This window comes from Corvus kubaryi, unplaced genomic scaffold (genome assembly GCF_017639235.1).
Source record: "Corvus kubaryi isolate FWS band 111438036 unplaced genomic scaffold, C.kubaryi_AGA036_p1.0 37367, whole genome shotgun sequence".
NCBI classification, from domain to species: domain Eukaryota; kingdom Metazoa; phylum Chordata; class Aves; order Passeriformes; family Corvidae; genus Corvus; species Corvus kubaryi.
The window spans coordinates 800,860-813,836 of NW_024581119.1; the positions used below are offsets into that span (position 1 = coordinate 800,860).

Consider the following 12,977-nt stretch of genomic DNA (forward strand, 5'->3'; position numbering starts at 1 on the left):
TGACTCAGCACCTCTCCCTGTGACTCAGCTCCCCGAGGAGCTGCCCACATCCCCCCGTGCCACGTGGGCAGCCCCAGCGCTCACCCTCGCCGTCCCTGTCGCGCAGCTGCTGACTGGCCATCAGCGACGACTGGCTGAGCACGGCGTCGGACATCCGAGCAGAGCTGAGTGCTTTTCCTGCCATCAAACTCATTCCAGGCAAGTTATCCAACTGCACCTGTGCAGACAGCAGGACACACCTCAAGGGGAGCTCAGGAGAGGATCCTGCTGCTCCCCATCTGCCCACAGACAGTGCCCAGGGAGCTTCTGCAAACCTTCAAGCGAGGGTTTGGAAGGACAAGAACTGTGCATCAGGCACAGCTTGGGTGCAGCCATTGTCCCCTCAACAGGAGAACGGACTGAGGAGTCCAAATCCCTCTGAACTAACGGAATCACAGCGTAACGGGGGTTGGAAGGGAGCTCTGGAGATCACCCAGTCCAACCCCCTGCCAAGGCAGGGACAACTGGAGCAGGTGACAGAGAAACACATCCGGGTGGTTTTGGGATGTCCCCAGAGAGGGAGACTCCAGGCCCTCCCTGGGCAGCTGTTCCAATGCTCTGCTACCCTTCACAGAAAGTTCTTCCTCGTGTTGAGGTGGAACTTGTTGTGTTTTAGTTTCTGGCCATTGCTCCTCGTCCTGTCACTGGGCACCACTGAAGCAGAGAAGCTGCCATTCCCCTCTACAGCAGAAGGGAGCTGTAGCAAAGCACACATCAAGATCTGGGCAGGACAGTTCCCAGCAGCCCAAACCCCACAGGGAGCAGAGCACTGAGGTCTGGGCTACCATGACCAGCTCCTTCACGGCACTGCAGGACCCCGAGCTGGGCTGGGTGTGTCTGCAGAGCCCTGCAGAGCCAGGCCTGGCTGTTTCACTGGAGGGACCTGGGAGGCAAAGGCACCTACGTAGGCATCATCGCTGTTCTGGATGGTGTGATGTCTCTGCAGGGTGCGGGGCCGCGGGTGCTCGCTGGACGAGGGGCGCACGGGGTAGCCCAGCCCGTTGTGGTCAGGCACCTGCATGGCTTGGCCGGGGGAGCTCCTGTCCATGCAGTTCCCTACGATGGACTCTTGAAAACCAGACAGGACAGAAAAACGACAGGTTAGTACAAGGAACCTGCAGCTCCCAGCCACGTGTGCCACTGCAGAACTGAGATGTGACACCACACACAAACGCTTCTTGCTGGCACAACAAGGACAGGACCCCCGGCTGCTCTGGTGGGAGTGGTGCAGCACCAGTGCTCCCAGTCGCACTCACGCAGGCTTCTCCCTCCAGCATTAATATCCCAAAGGATCCCAATGCTAGCTGCCTCCTATCAGCTCTACAAAAGCAGCCTGAAGCTGGAGGGACTGGGGCAGGAGCACAGGAACCAGGCCCTTTCCCACTTCTGCCTTCCCCTCGAGCCCGAGCTCGACCCCCACCCTGCCCACATCGTTACACAAGAGCCAGGGGAGCATCCAACACGGGATGCCTCCAGCAGGGCCCCTTGGCAATTGTAAGCAACATAATCCTGCTGGAAGAGCCGGCCAGGATGTTCACTTTTATCAGATGACTTCTCCCTGCCCTCCCACAATCTGGCTGCAGGAGCACACGAGGGTTCTGCCTGGCAAAGTCCATCTGCGCTGCAAGCTCTTGTGACTGAGGGCAAAGGCCACATTCCTATCAGGCAAAGCCTCTCGTCATCAAATACACGATGTTTTGGATGAAGGCCTGAGCCGTGGAGGAGCCTGTCATCGAGGCTGAGCTCGCTGAGCTCGTTGAGCGCGGACCCCGCCGAGCACAAACACCCGACGTGGCTGCGAGCGCTGGGGAGCTGCCCCGAGGTGACACAGCTGCAGGTACATCCCTCAGAAAGCCAGAGCTTTCCCAGGGCTTTGGCCAGTGGGAAGTGATGTCCTGCTGTGCTGGGACACCGCACGGCCCAGCTGGCACTGCAACTGCCACAAAACTGCTCCCCAAAGAGATCTCACAGAATCCTTGAACATCCCCAGCTGGAAGGGACCCACGAGGATCATCCAAGTCCAACTCCTGTCCCTGCACAGGGCAGTTCCAAAACCTGTCCACAAATTTAGCACAATCCAAGTGAGACCCCATCCCATGTGGTCCCCACACCGCTTGCAGGCAGGTGAGCATGGATAGCACAGCTAGGACACTGCTCCCCGTGCCCTTCCTCCATCAGGAATGTGGCATTCCTGCCAGAGCCCTGTCCCAGGGCAGTCAGAGATGCAGCCTCCCCCTTCCTTTGCACAACCGTGGGGTTACGTGCGGTTAACAGTCAGCTTTCCCGGAAAAGCGAGAAGGAAAACATGAGGTAACAGATGTTAGCGGATCAGTGCCACCCACACACTGCTTGGGATGCTGCTCCAACTGTGGGAACAGTGGTTGGGGCCAGCAGCCTGCTGCTCCAGCTCCACAAACAGCCCCGGCCCCAGTCCCTGCGCTGCGGGTGACGAGTTCCCTCAGCCTGGAAGAGGCAGGACCCAAAAAACAGCTGCTTCCCAATGCCAGCACTGCAGTCTGGGGATGCTGCTCTGGACCAAGGGACAGACACCCCGAATTCACACCCTCAGCCCCGCGGAGGAGAGCCTTTCATCCCCACATCCTTTGTGTCACTGTGGCATGTGACACTGGCACGGCGCTGCCGCCAGCTCAGCCCCCTCCGTGCCGAGCCCAGGCAGGTTTCCCACGGGCAGCACTCCCAGCCTGGGACGGCTACGTTGGAGCAAAACTGGAGCAGGGCCGTTCACAGGCAGTCCAGTCACATCCCGAACAGATTTGGTCGGCTCTCAAGGTCCCCAGCTGCCATCCCTGGCAGATGCTCCACAGACATCCAGAGCTTTGTGATCGGCATCAGCACGCGCCCTTGGAAGCGCAGACACTGGGAAAACACTGCTCCAGGGAAAACACATCTGGGGAGCTGGGGCAGGGAGAGAGGATACCCCTCAAACTGCACCCTCATTACAGTCTAGGGAAAATAGGGGGAAAAGCCAGGGAGGTAGGATTTGGTGTAGGTTAATTGTGGGAAAGCCCAGGCATATAGGATTTGGTGTAGGTCAGTAGTGGGAAAACTGAGTGATGTAGGATTTGGTGTAGGTCAAAAACGGGGAAGCCCAGGGGTGTAGGATTTGCTGTAGGTAAGGGAAGCTTTGAGGTGACTCTGCCTGGACCTGAAGCAGCGCAGGCCTGAGTCCAAGTGGGTTATGGAGGCCATAAGGAAAATGGTACAAACAGTTACATCCCAGGACATAGTTTACTACAAACAGCCCTGTCAGAAGGGCTTACACAAGCCTATTTGTAAACATTTATTTGCTTTTACTCATTTACAAGGCCTTGCAGTCTAAAGTCCTGCTCCCTTGTGTAACCAGTCCTCGCACCAGCAGTGCAGGGGTTGAGATTTGGCTTCTGACTTCATCAAATCTCATTGTCCCTCTAATGGTCTACAGTGACAAGATTCAGACTTGTGATTTCGTACCAAACACCCCTCCAGAGCTTCCAACCCCCACTGAGCCTCTGAGAGCAAACACATCGGGAATGCAGAATTCAGGAGGATTTCAGCACAGCCCTGCCTTGTCCCTGCCCCCCGCCCACGCTCTGGGGGGTCAGGGCTTGGCAGCCCCGCTCAGCCCTCCGGGCCAGCCTGTTCCAGCCTGGTACTTTCCCAACAAACCCGTGCTGTGTCCCTGAACAAAGCTGGGCCTCCTGTGCCCTGGACACAGCTCCTCCGCAATAGGGCTCTGAGTGCCAAGGGTGCGCTGGCGGCTCCAGCCCAGCACCCCGAGTCCTGCAGGGAATACTGATCCTCCCACTCAGCCGCTCCTCAAAGCCCTCCTAGCGAGGGGCTCGGAGGGTGCTTTTCCTGCAGAGGAGCCTGTAACTACAGCTCGGGCAGGAATGCTCTGACAGCGCAGCGCTGCCAGAGCAGCCACCGAGGAGCGAAGGCACAGCTGCTTCCAAGGAGCAGGGAAGGTCTTCAGAACCTAATGGCAAGTTTAAACTCACTCTCTCCAGAATCCACCCTTTCCAGTTCAAGCAGGGATAGAATCTTGCTGCCACTGCTGCTTCCCAAAGCGCCAGAGAGGCTGCAAGGCTGCTGGAGCCACAGGACACTGACCAACACTGTTATTGTGTGTGTTTGTGGGAGCTTTAGCAGTGCCTGGACTCGAGGGTCTGTGCTTAAGAGCAGGAATAAATGGATACACTGCTACGGCTGGGGTGTGCTGGCAGATGAGCTGCTCCTATCCCATGTTTACAGGGGATGGGGAACATCACCAACAAGAATAAATCTGTGGTCACCATGCAGCATCCCTGAAAAGATGGGAGCAAGCTGGGCCCTGGTCTTTACCTGCCTGCAGAAGGAGGTCAAATTCCCAAGGGAACAGCCCATCGGGCTCCTTCCTTACTCAACTCTGTTTATTACAGAGGCTGTGCCTGCAATTTACTTCAGGCCACAAAAGCCAGAAAGAATCTCAGTAATTCCATGCTATGCAAAATATGTCAGGAAACCCTTGGTGTGCCGGGTGGATGGTGTCCTGGGCAGGAATGTGAGTGGCTGGCACGGATGGATGGACACCTGGCCTGCAGGGCAGCAGGGAGCCTTACCTCTGCTGGGCACCTTATTCCTGAATCCGGGCGTGGGCTGATGCCTGTACTGGTGCGTTCCCAGCTCCTGCGCGGGATTAGCAGTTCCTAGCAAAGATTCGGGGTCCCCGTGCCCTCCTGCGTTTACAAGCAGAGGGGTCTCGTGGCAACCTTTGGTCAATGTGTTTGAACTCTTACTGTCAGGAAAGCTGTCCCTGTTTCCCTCGCAGGCGCAGTCCTCCTCCATGCTCTCCGAGTGGAACAGGGCTGGCTGGTGTCCGTATCCCTGCGGCGGTGGCACGGACGCAGGGACCTGCTGGATACATTCTTGCGCCCTGATTTTTAAGAGATGTTGGGGGCTGTTCTGGGGGTGGTACGTGTCAGCACTCTGATAAGGCAAAGACAACGACTGGCGCTCCGAGAGGTTCTGTCCCATGCTGGTGCCCATACTGCCAGCATCCCCTTGACTCATATGCCTGAACAACTCTTGGAATTCTTGCTGCTGCTGCTGCTGCTGCCGCCGTTTGATGAGCTGTGCAAATTCTGCCTGGGGCAGCCGCATGTCCGTGTGCCCCGTGAGCGAGTGCCGGGGGGAAAGCAGTCCCTGGAGGATGTGCGGTACCTGCTGGTGTCGGCTGTAGTCGGGAGGTGTCGGGGACAACAGTGCCTGCTGTAGTGCCGATGCCGTGTAGTGCTGCTGCTGCTGATGTGCGTTTGGAGGGAAACTGGGGTACTGGTCAAGCTGCGGGACCTTCAGAGCTTGCTGGGCTGCAGGGAACCCGACCCCTCCCGACGGGCTGTAGCTGCTGGGGGAGACGCGGGGCTGCTCTGGGAACAGGTGGGGGTGTAAGTGCACCTGATCGTAGTTGGCGGGGGGATACCTGTTCACGTTCAGACTGCAAGGACAAGGAAAAGGACAAGTGACCGCACTGCTCGGCGGGAGCCACAGCTGCTCCTGCTCGGGAGGGGCTTCCCCAGGCACGTGGGATGGCAGCCCTGGCCTGGCTCAGCAGCTCCTTCCCAGCGACAGGGAGGGAGCACGCACAACCCCGAGTGGCAAGGACACCACGTCTCATCCTGAGACTCCCCCTCCCTCCCTCGGCAGCGCTCCCGAGCCGGGAGCAGGCAGGGAGGGGCCCGTACCTGTGCGACTCGGCGCTGTCGGCGCTGAGCTGCTTGGACAGCTGCCGGTGGCCGTAGCTGAGGGAGGCCATCAGGTTGGCGCGGTGCTGCATCTGGATCTGGCTGGCGCTGGGGCTCAGGGACATCCCCCGCGCGTGGGACGCCAGGCCCTGCCCGCCCACGAGGCTGCTGCCGACCATGTCCCCGGGCTCCTGCACTTGGATGGTGACCTGCTGGGGCTGCGACTGCTGCTGCTGCAGGGCCAGGCACGTCAGCCCCATGGCCGGGGGAGGGGAACAGTTACCCGACTGCGGGAAGATTGTGTTGTGGGATGGCATCCCTTGGAACTGGGACTGGGAGGCAGCACCTACAAGGAACAAAGGCCCTCAGCACCCCTGCCAGCCCAGGGCGAGGCTTGGGAGTGAGATCTGCTCCATTCCCTGAAGTGCTGGACAAGGCTGGGAATAACCTGTGAAGGGCATCCCTGCCCGTAGTAGGGGGCTGGAAAGGGATTATCTTTAGGGACCCTTCGAACCCAAACCAGGCTACGATGCTGTGATTCATTCCATGACTCTGGGCCAGGCTGGGAGCCCAGTACGTGCCCGTATGGGTGCTCTGTCATGCTGTGCCAGCGTGCAAAGGTCACAGCCAGAGCCCCTTGCACCAAAACAGAAACTCTGCGGAGCTGACAGTGATTTGCATAAACCCGAGAATATCAGCCCTTCCTCCCCACCCCCGGGAGCGATAAGTAAGGATCTTGTGACAAGGAACGCAACAGCACATTCCAGCTGGCAGCTCCTCGAGAGCTCTCGATAACACCGGCCCTTGCTGCCAGATGGAGAATCTTTTACATCATCAGCAAACTGTGCAGGGCCTGGGCTGGGGGGGGGAACAGAACCGTGGCACCCCCACGCTGCTTCCCCAGGGTTTGATGGGATCACACGGCGCTGCCCAGCTCCCAGAACTGCTTACCATGGGGCTGGAGCACGCTGCTGCTCACGGGGGGTGGGCTGCTGTTGGGTTGCCTGAAGAGATGGTTGTTGGGGTGGTTCAGGGGTGGGCTGGATGGCTGGATCCGTAACCTACGCAGGGAAACAAGCACCTTCTCACCATGCCTGCTCCTTGTCAAGATGCTGTCTCAGCTGTGAGAACTGATGCCAAACGCTGTTGTCTTGTTCAAAATAAACACCATAAAGCCCTTGCTGGGGATCCCAAGGTCTCTGCAGATTGGCTTCTCTTCTGAGAGCCACCTCACTTGTCCAAGTCACGCAGGGAGCGAGCATGACCTGGTGACTACCACAGAAATCTGGGGACAAGGACACTGTAGGCTCACCTCCTGACTCACTGCACCTGGTCAGACACCCTGCTCTCCCTTTCCTGTAACTCAGCCTGCCTCACCTACAAGTCAGGGTGCTGAGGGCAAGGAGGCTGAGCTCACCAAGGGCCTGGCAAGGTGTGTGACACCCAAGGAAGCATGAGAGAGCCTGGCTGCTGAAGTGGCATCTTCAAGCCACTCAAAAGGCAGGACTGTCAATCCTCTGCTCAAAGCAGGTCTGTCCCTTTGAATCAGATTTCTCTGCTTCTGAAGTCCTTCAGACAATCCAGCTCAAAGGACCAGGCACATTCACCTGGCAACTGGCTGTGCCGTTCTGACTCCACAAACTACAACTCAGCCTGGCCTCTCGAGTGTGTCAGCTCATCCCTGGGCTTCAGGAAGAGTAAAACCCAGAGCTGTCCTAAAGCCATTTCTTTACCTCTGAAGCTGGTGAGTGAGCAGAGCTGGCTGGTTTTCACATGGAGCTTGCAAGGGTGGAGATGGCTGGGGAGGCCGGATACAGTCCTGAACCAGGCACCACAAGAAAACAAGAAGTGTTTGCAGTCAATGTCTCAGTCAGTAAATTTAGAAACACTGCTGGGTGAAGCAGGACATGTCCAGATTCACCGAGTGTCAGTCCCTGACTGCAGCCCTGGCTACCACAGCTACCACAGCAGCTGTGCAAACATCTCTGCTGAAATCCTTCAGCCTTCCCGCTACAGCAAGCCCAGCAAACTCCCCCTCCCTCAATCCCCCCGGGACCTGCTCACGAGCTGTGTCTGCAGCAACACAGGGAAACAGAGCTAAGCCTTCAGCAGCTCTGGCTCGGGCTCCACTACCTGAATCTGCTGATGAAGAATCTGATGGTGCTGCTCCTGCTGGTACAACATGTGCTGCTGCTGCGTCTTCTCCAGCGTCCTCTCGTCCATGTGCCCACCGTACATCTTCTGGAGCTGCTCACACTCCTGCAAGGAACCCAGCACATCCCATAAATGACCTTCTGGTGCACAGCACCCTGCTGTGTGCGGAATGCCACGCTCTGCAGCTCACCCCCCTGGGAAAAGCTGGCAAAGAAAGCCCAATCCATTTCCTTTGACAGAATCAGGTGTGCAGTGAGATGGCAAAAAGCCAGGAAAGCAAGGGGTGCACGTGACACCAAGCTGGCACCGTTGTGTCCCCTGAATGCAGGCAGCAAGCTCTGCAAACGACACTTCAAGGTGAGGAGAGCATCTCACTTGTGCCACGCTGCAAGGGGAAAGGCCTGTCCTGGGGCCAAATCCTGCTCCAGCCGTTGGCAAGGCGTGCCTGGCTGCACAGGGAATGTCCCACAACACACTCCAAACTCTGGTGGTAGGAGCTGCCCTTTCCCGGGACACCCTGGAACAGCCCCAAAACTGCTGCCAGAGGAAATGTGGGAGAGCAGGAGCTGCAGTCTGACAGTGCTGGGGGACCCTGCAGGGACAGGCAGGACACCCACGGGTGGGCACAGCATGATGGTTCTCCCCAGAAAAGAGGGGGCAGGAATCCCCCCAGGTCCCCAGCTGCAGGCGAACAGCTCGTACGTCCAGAGGACACTCAGGGTTTGCTGCAGCCACAAAGAGCGGGAACAAACCCTCAGCTGCAAAGTCCCCACTGTGCCCCTCAGACTTTCCTTTAAGGATTCCACTTTTGCTTCCTGAAGCAGCAAGACCAAGGCAATAAGAATTCCTCGTGGAGGCTGTTTGGAAGACCCCACCCCTCTCTCACCTGCTGAAGCTGTTTGATGCTGCTGTTATTGCCCATCTTCTCCAGGTGGGCTTTGAAAGCCTGGATGCTGGCAGCCCCGTCGGAGAAGCGCCGGACCGGGGAGAAGCGCTCGGTGGGGAGGTGCAGAGTGTTGGAGTCCTTGTAAATAGAACTGAACACAGGGGGAAGGGGGTTAGTGACGTGACACCAGCCAGAAACAAACTCCAGTACAGACATTCCATTTCCACCAGCCTCCCAGCAGCCTGGATGCTCCACACTGGGCAGTCAGAATGGGCACATCTGAACCAAGCTGTACCCAAGGCACCACGAGCACTTCCCCTTCACAGTGAGGTTTCTTTGCCATCAGAGGGAGCCAGATTTTTTTCAGGAGCTGTTTTCTCCCAAAGTTGGGGTTCCCCCTTATCCCTGCCCTGCCATTAGGTGCCACCTGTGTTATCACGAGCAGAGATAACCTGGCATACACCCGTCACAACGTGCCCCACAACAAACAGCTGGGGCTCTCTGCCTGCCCTCACGGCTTCCGGGCAAGTGCTCTCAGTGGAACCTGGTTTCTGTGCAAATCATAGAATCACAGAATGGTTTGGGCTGGGAGGGACACCTTCCACTATCCCAGGTTGCTCCAAGCCCTGTCCAGCCTGGCCTTGGGCACTTGCAGGGATGGGGCAGCCACAGCTTCTCTGGGCAACCTGTGCCAGGACCTCCTCACCCTCACAGGGAGGAATTTCTCCCATCAGTAAAGGATTTCTTTTGTAAAGATTCTGCAAATGCCATCTCCAGAACCCAGCAAGCAACACTTGATGCACAGGCTCCAGCAGCAGCCTTTGTCTGTGAGAAGGTCATGGAGATGTGGTCTTTACAGCACCTCTGACACCAAACCCAGCAAGAGCCCACCTGGCTGCAGCTGGAGTGGTCCTGAGCTCCAGAGGTCACTCTGAGGGCCTGTTCCAGGCTCCCCTTGTCACACAGTGACTGATGCTGGACCACTTCCAGCAGGCTGGGTTCAGTTTTGTCACTGTCTCTGCCTTAGCAGGACATAGTTCAGCTTCCTTCCAAGGAAAGAGCTGTGCTCCTGCCTTTTGATGCCATCCCATCCATTATCCTGATCCATTTGTTCTCCTGTTGCATTGATGGAAGGCAGAAGCTACAGATAAAATCATGCTGAGGTTTTGAAACCCGTGTGGGCAAGGCAGAACAGCTGCACTTCCCTGTACAGCTGTACTTCAATTCTGCTTTCAGGTATTTAACATGACAAAACCAGGGGCTACAAAAGAAGATACATACGATGGCTTAAAATAGGTTAAGGGCTAAAATAAAACCCAGCTGCTATTCAGTAATGTGGTTTATTTACACAGCGACTGCTAATTTCTGTGCCAGGTATGTCATGGACTCACTGTGGGACACTCTGTTTAGACCATGGTCAGATGAAATTTCCGTGATTTCACAGGAAAAACACAAAACAGGCTCACAGCACGTTACAACACCAAGAGTGGAACAAGCAGATACCTCCCTGCTCATGATGCAACAGCCTCAGGACTCCAGTGCCAAGAGACAGAGGTGACACCAGCATTATTTACAGGGTAAGTGTGTTTAAAGTCTTGTAAAAATTCCGTTCCTGCTGTGTGTGAGGGACCCGGCTTACCTTTAGGATTTGCAGCAATCCTGAAAGCAGGACACAGCACATTCTGCTTGTTTTGCAAGCTGCACTCCTCTTCCTATCAAGCTGTGGGCCCTAGAAATTTTTCCCCTCCTGCTCTTCCCATCCCCCAGGCACCTCTGAGGGAGTAACTTGAGGACAGAGAGGTGCTTATCTTGGTTTTCTGGAGCTCCAGCGTGGCACTAGCACTGTCTCAGTCTGCTCAGAGTTCACCTGTCCCTGCTGATTACATCAGTGCTCAGCTCAGCAGGTCTCTGGCTACCATAAAAAGGGCTTTGTCAAGCCTGCCAGTGTGAGCTGCCTGAGGGGCTGAACACCAGCACCAGCCTGGCCTGGCAGCCACTGCTTTCCCAACAGGCAGCAAACTCCAGTGTGCAGCTGGTTTGCTCCCAGCACAGAGGGGTCAGAGCACGTTTAAGTATTTTTTAAGAGGGTTTTTTTTTTATTAGGAGGAATTTAAGCTCTCCCTGTGGCATTAGCATCTCCGGTTGGCTGCTGTGACAAGGACTTTGTCACATAAACACCTCTCCATCAGGACTGTCCCTCCCATACATCCTGAGTGTGTTTAGATCCGATCCAAAGGTTCCCTCTTTCCCAGACATTGTGATTTTTGTTTTCTTCCCCACCCAGCTTCCTTTGCTGACATCACTCCTATCAAGGATGAGAAATAAAATTACTCTTGAGGAGCTTTGCAAAGAGACTTTGCAGTCAGAACACACAACTCTGGTGCAGAAGAGTGAGGGTTTTAAGCTCTGCTGTGGATGACTCTTGGTGCAATCTTTTGCCTGCATCTGCCTCCAAAAAGGTTCTGTAGCAAGTCTGCTGCCTTGATGCCTACCATTACACAGGGAAAAGCTTTCCTCTAAAAAAAAATAGCTTATTCCCAATATTTCTGTGATGGCAGCCATTCCAGCAAATCATCTCCAGCCACAAAAGTGGGACTGGACGGAAGAGCCAGCTGATTCCTGCTGGTCCCTGCAGGCAGGGAGCCCGTGCCAGAGCGGTCAGACACCCTCTGCTCTGTGGGTCTGCTCTTTGTCCCTGTTCCTCCTCCTCCTCCTCCTCACCCCTCCCTGCCAGCGGGATGTCCTCAGTGCTCCGTTCCAGGCGCCACCTGGGCAGGATTCCTGGCGCAAGCTGCCCGGCCGGCCGGTGCCGTTACTCACCGGTGCTGGTCGGGTCCCAGGTGTGGAGCCCAAGCCCGGGGTCGGAAGGACTGCTGTCCTAGCTGCCTCTGCAAGTCTGGAGGGATTTCAGCTGTAGGGTTGGTCATGGCCAGAGTGTGCCTTTTTGACCTATTTGCCAAGTATCTGCAACAAGCAGGAGCACATTTTATAAGAGACTGATGGGAGTACTCCGAAAACAGGGAGTGTTAGATAACCCAGAGAAAACGGGAAGGAAGAAGCTTGTGCAGTGCTCAGAACACACCACGGACACGCTGCCCATGCCCGTCACAGCACTGGCTCACCAGTGCTTTGAGACAAGTGTAGTTTCAGCTGCTGGTGCTCCACTGCCAGCCTCGGAAGGAAAGAGGAGCCGTTCGCTCTCCCCAGCAGGAAAGCCACGTTTCACCTCAAGGGGAATGCTGGTATATCCCTTTGGGAATACCCGGGAGACCACCTGCCCTCAGCGCAGATTCGCCCACTCGAGCAGGTCTGCCTCTCTCTCGCAGCCCGGGGAGCCAAGGCAGAGATAGCCCAGCAGGAGCTGGGCACAGAGAGGAGCTGCTGCTCCTGCCAGGGGAGCCTTCGCTCCTCACACTGACCCCGGGACACCCCGGCTCTGGCCGCCAGCAGGGGAAGGGTGCGAGGGGCACCCCAGGCTGCCCGAGGAGCAGGAGGAAGGGCTGGGCTGAGGCAGGGCTGTGCCAGCCCGGTCCAAGTGCGCCATCTAGTCCCTGCTCCGCTCCAGGAAAGTCGGGAACGGCCCGGGATGCGCAGGGAACGGGAACCCGAGCAGCGAGAGAGTCCCTCCCTCTGGAGCCACCAGCACCAAGGCTGGGCTTGCCTCTCACACCAGAGCTGGGAGGCAATAGCTTAAACAAAAGCCCGCTCTGCACTGGAAAAGAGCTGCAGGACTCCTGCAAACCCCCCAAAGACCGGGGAGGGGGAACCCAGAGCCTCTGCTCCGGCGAGGATGCGAGGAAGGGCCAGGCAGTGCTGAGAGCTGCTGCCTGCCCTGCTGTTCCTGGCACAGCCGACCCAGGGCAGTGGGGCTGGCAGAGAGGGGGGTGAAGCCCTTGCCCAGGGCTGGCACTGCACCCAGAGCTGTGCCCGCTCAAGGCCGCTGGGATGAACGCCTGTGTGTGAACTCAACCCTTTCTGCTCCTGTGAACCAGCAGCGAGGCAGCTCTGGTAACCAGCCAAGGACCACCTGGCCAGTGACACCTGCCAATTCTCATCTTTGCTCTTTTCCCCTGCAACTGCCCCTGGGAAGCAGAAAGAGCAGCAAGCGATACAGACTTGCCCAAACCCAGCCTCTCTTTGCTGCTGAAGCCACTGAAGCAGAAGAAGCAGGTTAACAG

General features: G+C 57.0%; 1 protein-coding gene across 5 annotated transcripts in view; it reads right to left on the reverse strand.

Moving 5' to 3' along the window:
- The window catches only part of SIK3 (SIK family kinase 3), a 70,960-nt gene that overhangs the window by 2,190 nt on the left and 55,793 nt on the right, over positions 1 to 12,977 (reverse strand). For 3 of the 5 annotated variants that reach the window (XM_042034413.1, XM_042034411.1, XM_042034416.1), the window contains 9 exons: positions 11,620 to 11,763; positions 8,800 to 8,950; positions 7,893 to 8,018; positions 7,493 to 7,578; positions 6,711 to 6,820; positions 5,760 to 6,105; positions 4,638 to 5,512; positions 944 to 1,107; positions 85 to 217 (listed from right to left, as the gene is read on the reverse strand). In XM_042034413.1, coding sequence (XP_041890347.1) covers positions 85 to 217; positions 944 to 1,107; positions 4,638 to 5,512; positions 5,760 to 6,105; positions 6,711 to 6,820; positions 7,493 to 7,578; positions 7,893 to 8,018; positions 8,800 to 8,950; positions 11,620 to 11,763 — 2,135 coding nt within the window. The remainder of the gene's footprint in view (positions 1 to 84; positions 218 to 943; positions 1,108 to 4,637; positions 5,513 to 5,759; positions 6,106 to 6,710; positions 6,821 to 7,492; positions 7,579 to 7,892; positions 8,019 to 8,799; positions 8,951 to 11,619; positions 11,764 to 12,977) is intronic. The other 2 variants (XM_042034415.1, XM_042034414.1) reach the window with 1 other exon arrangement.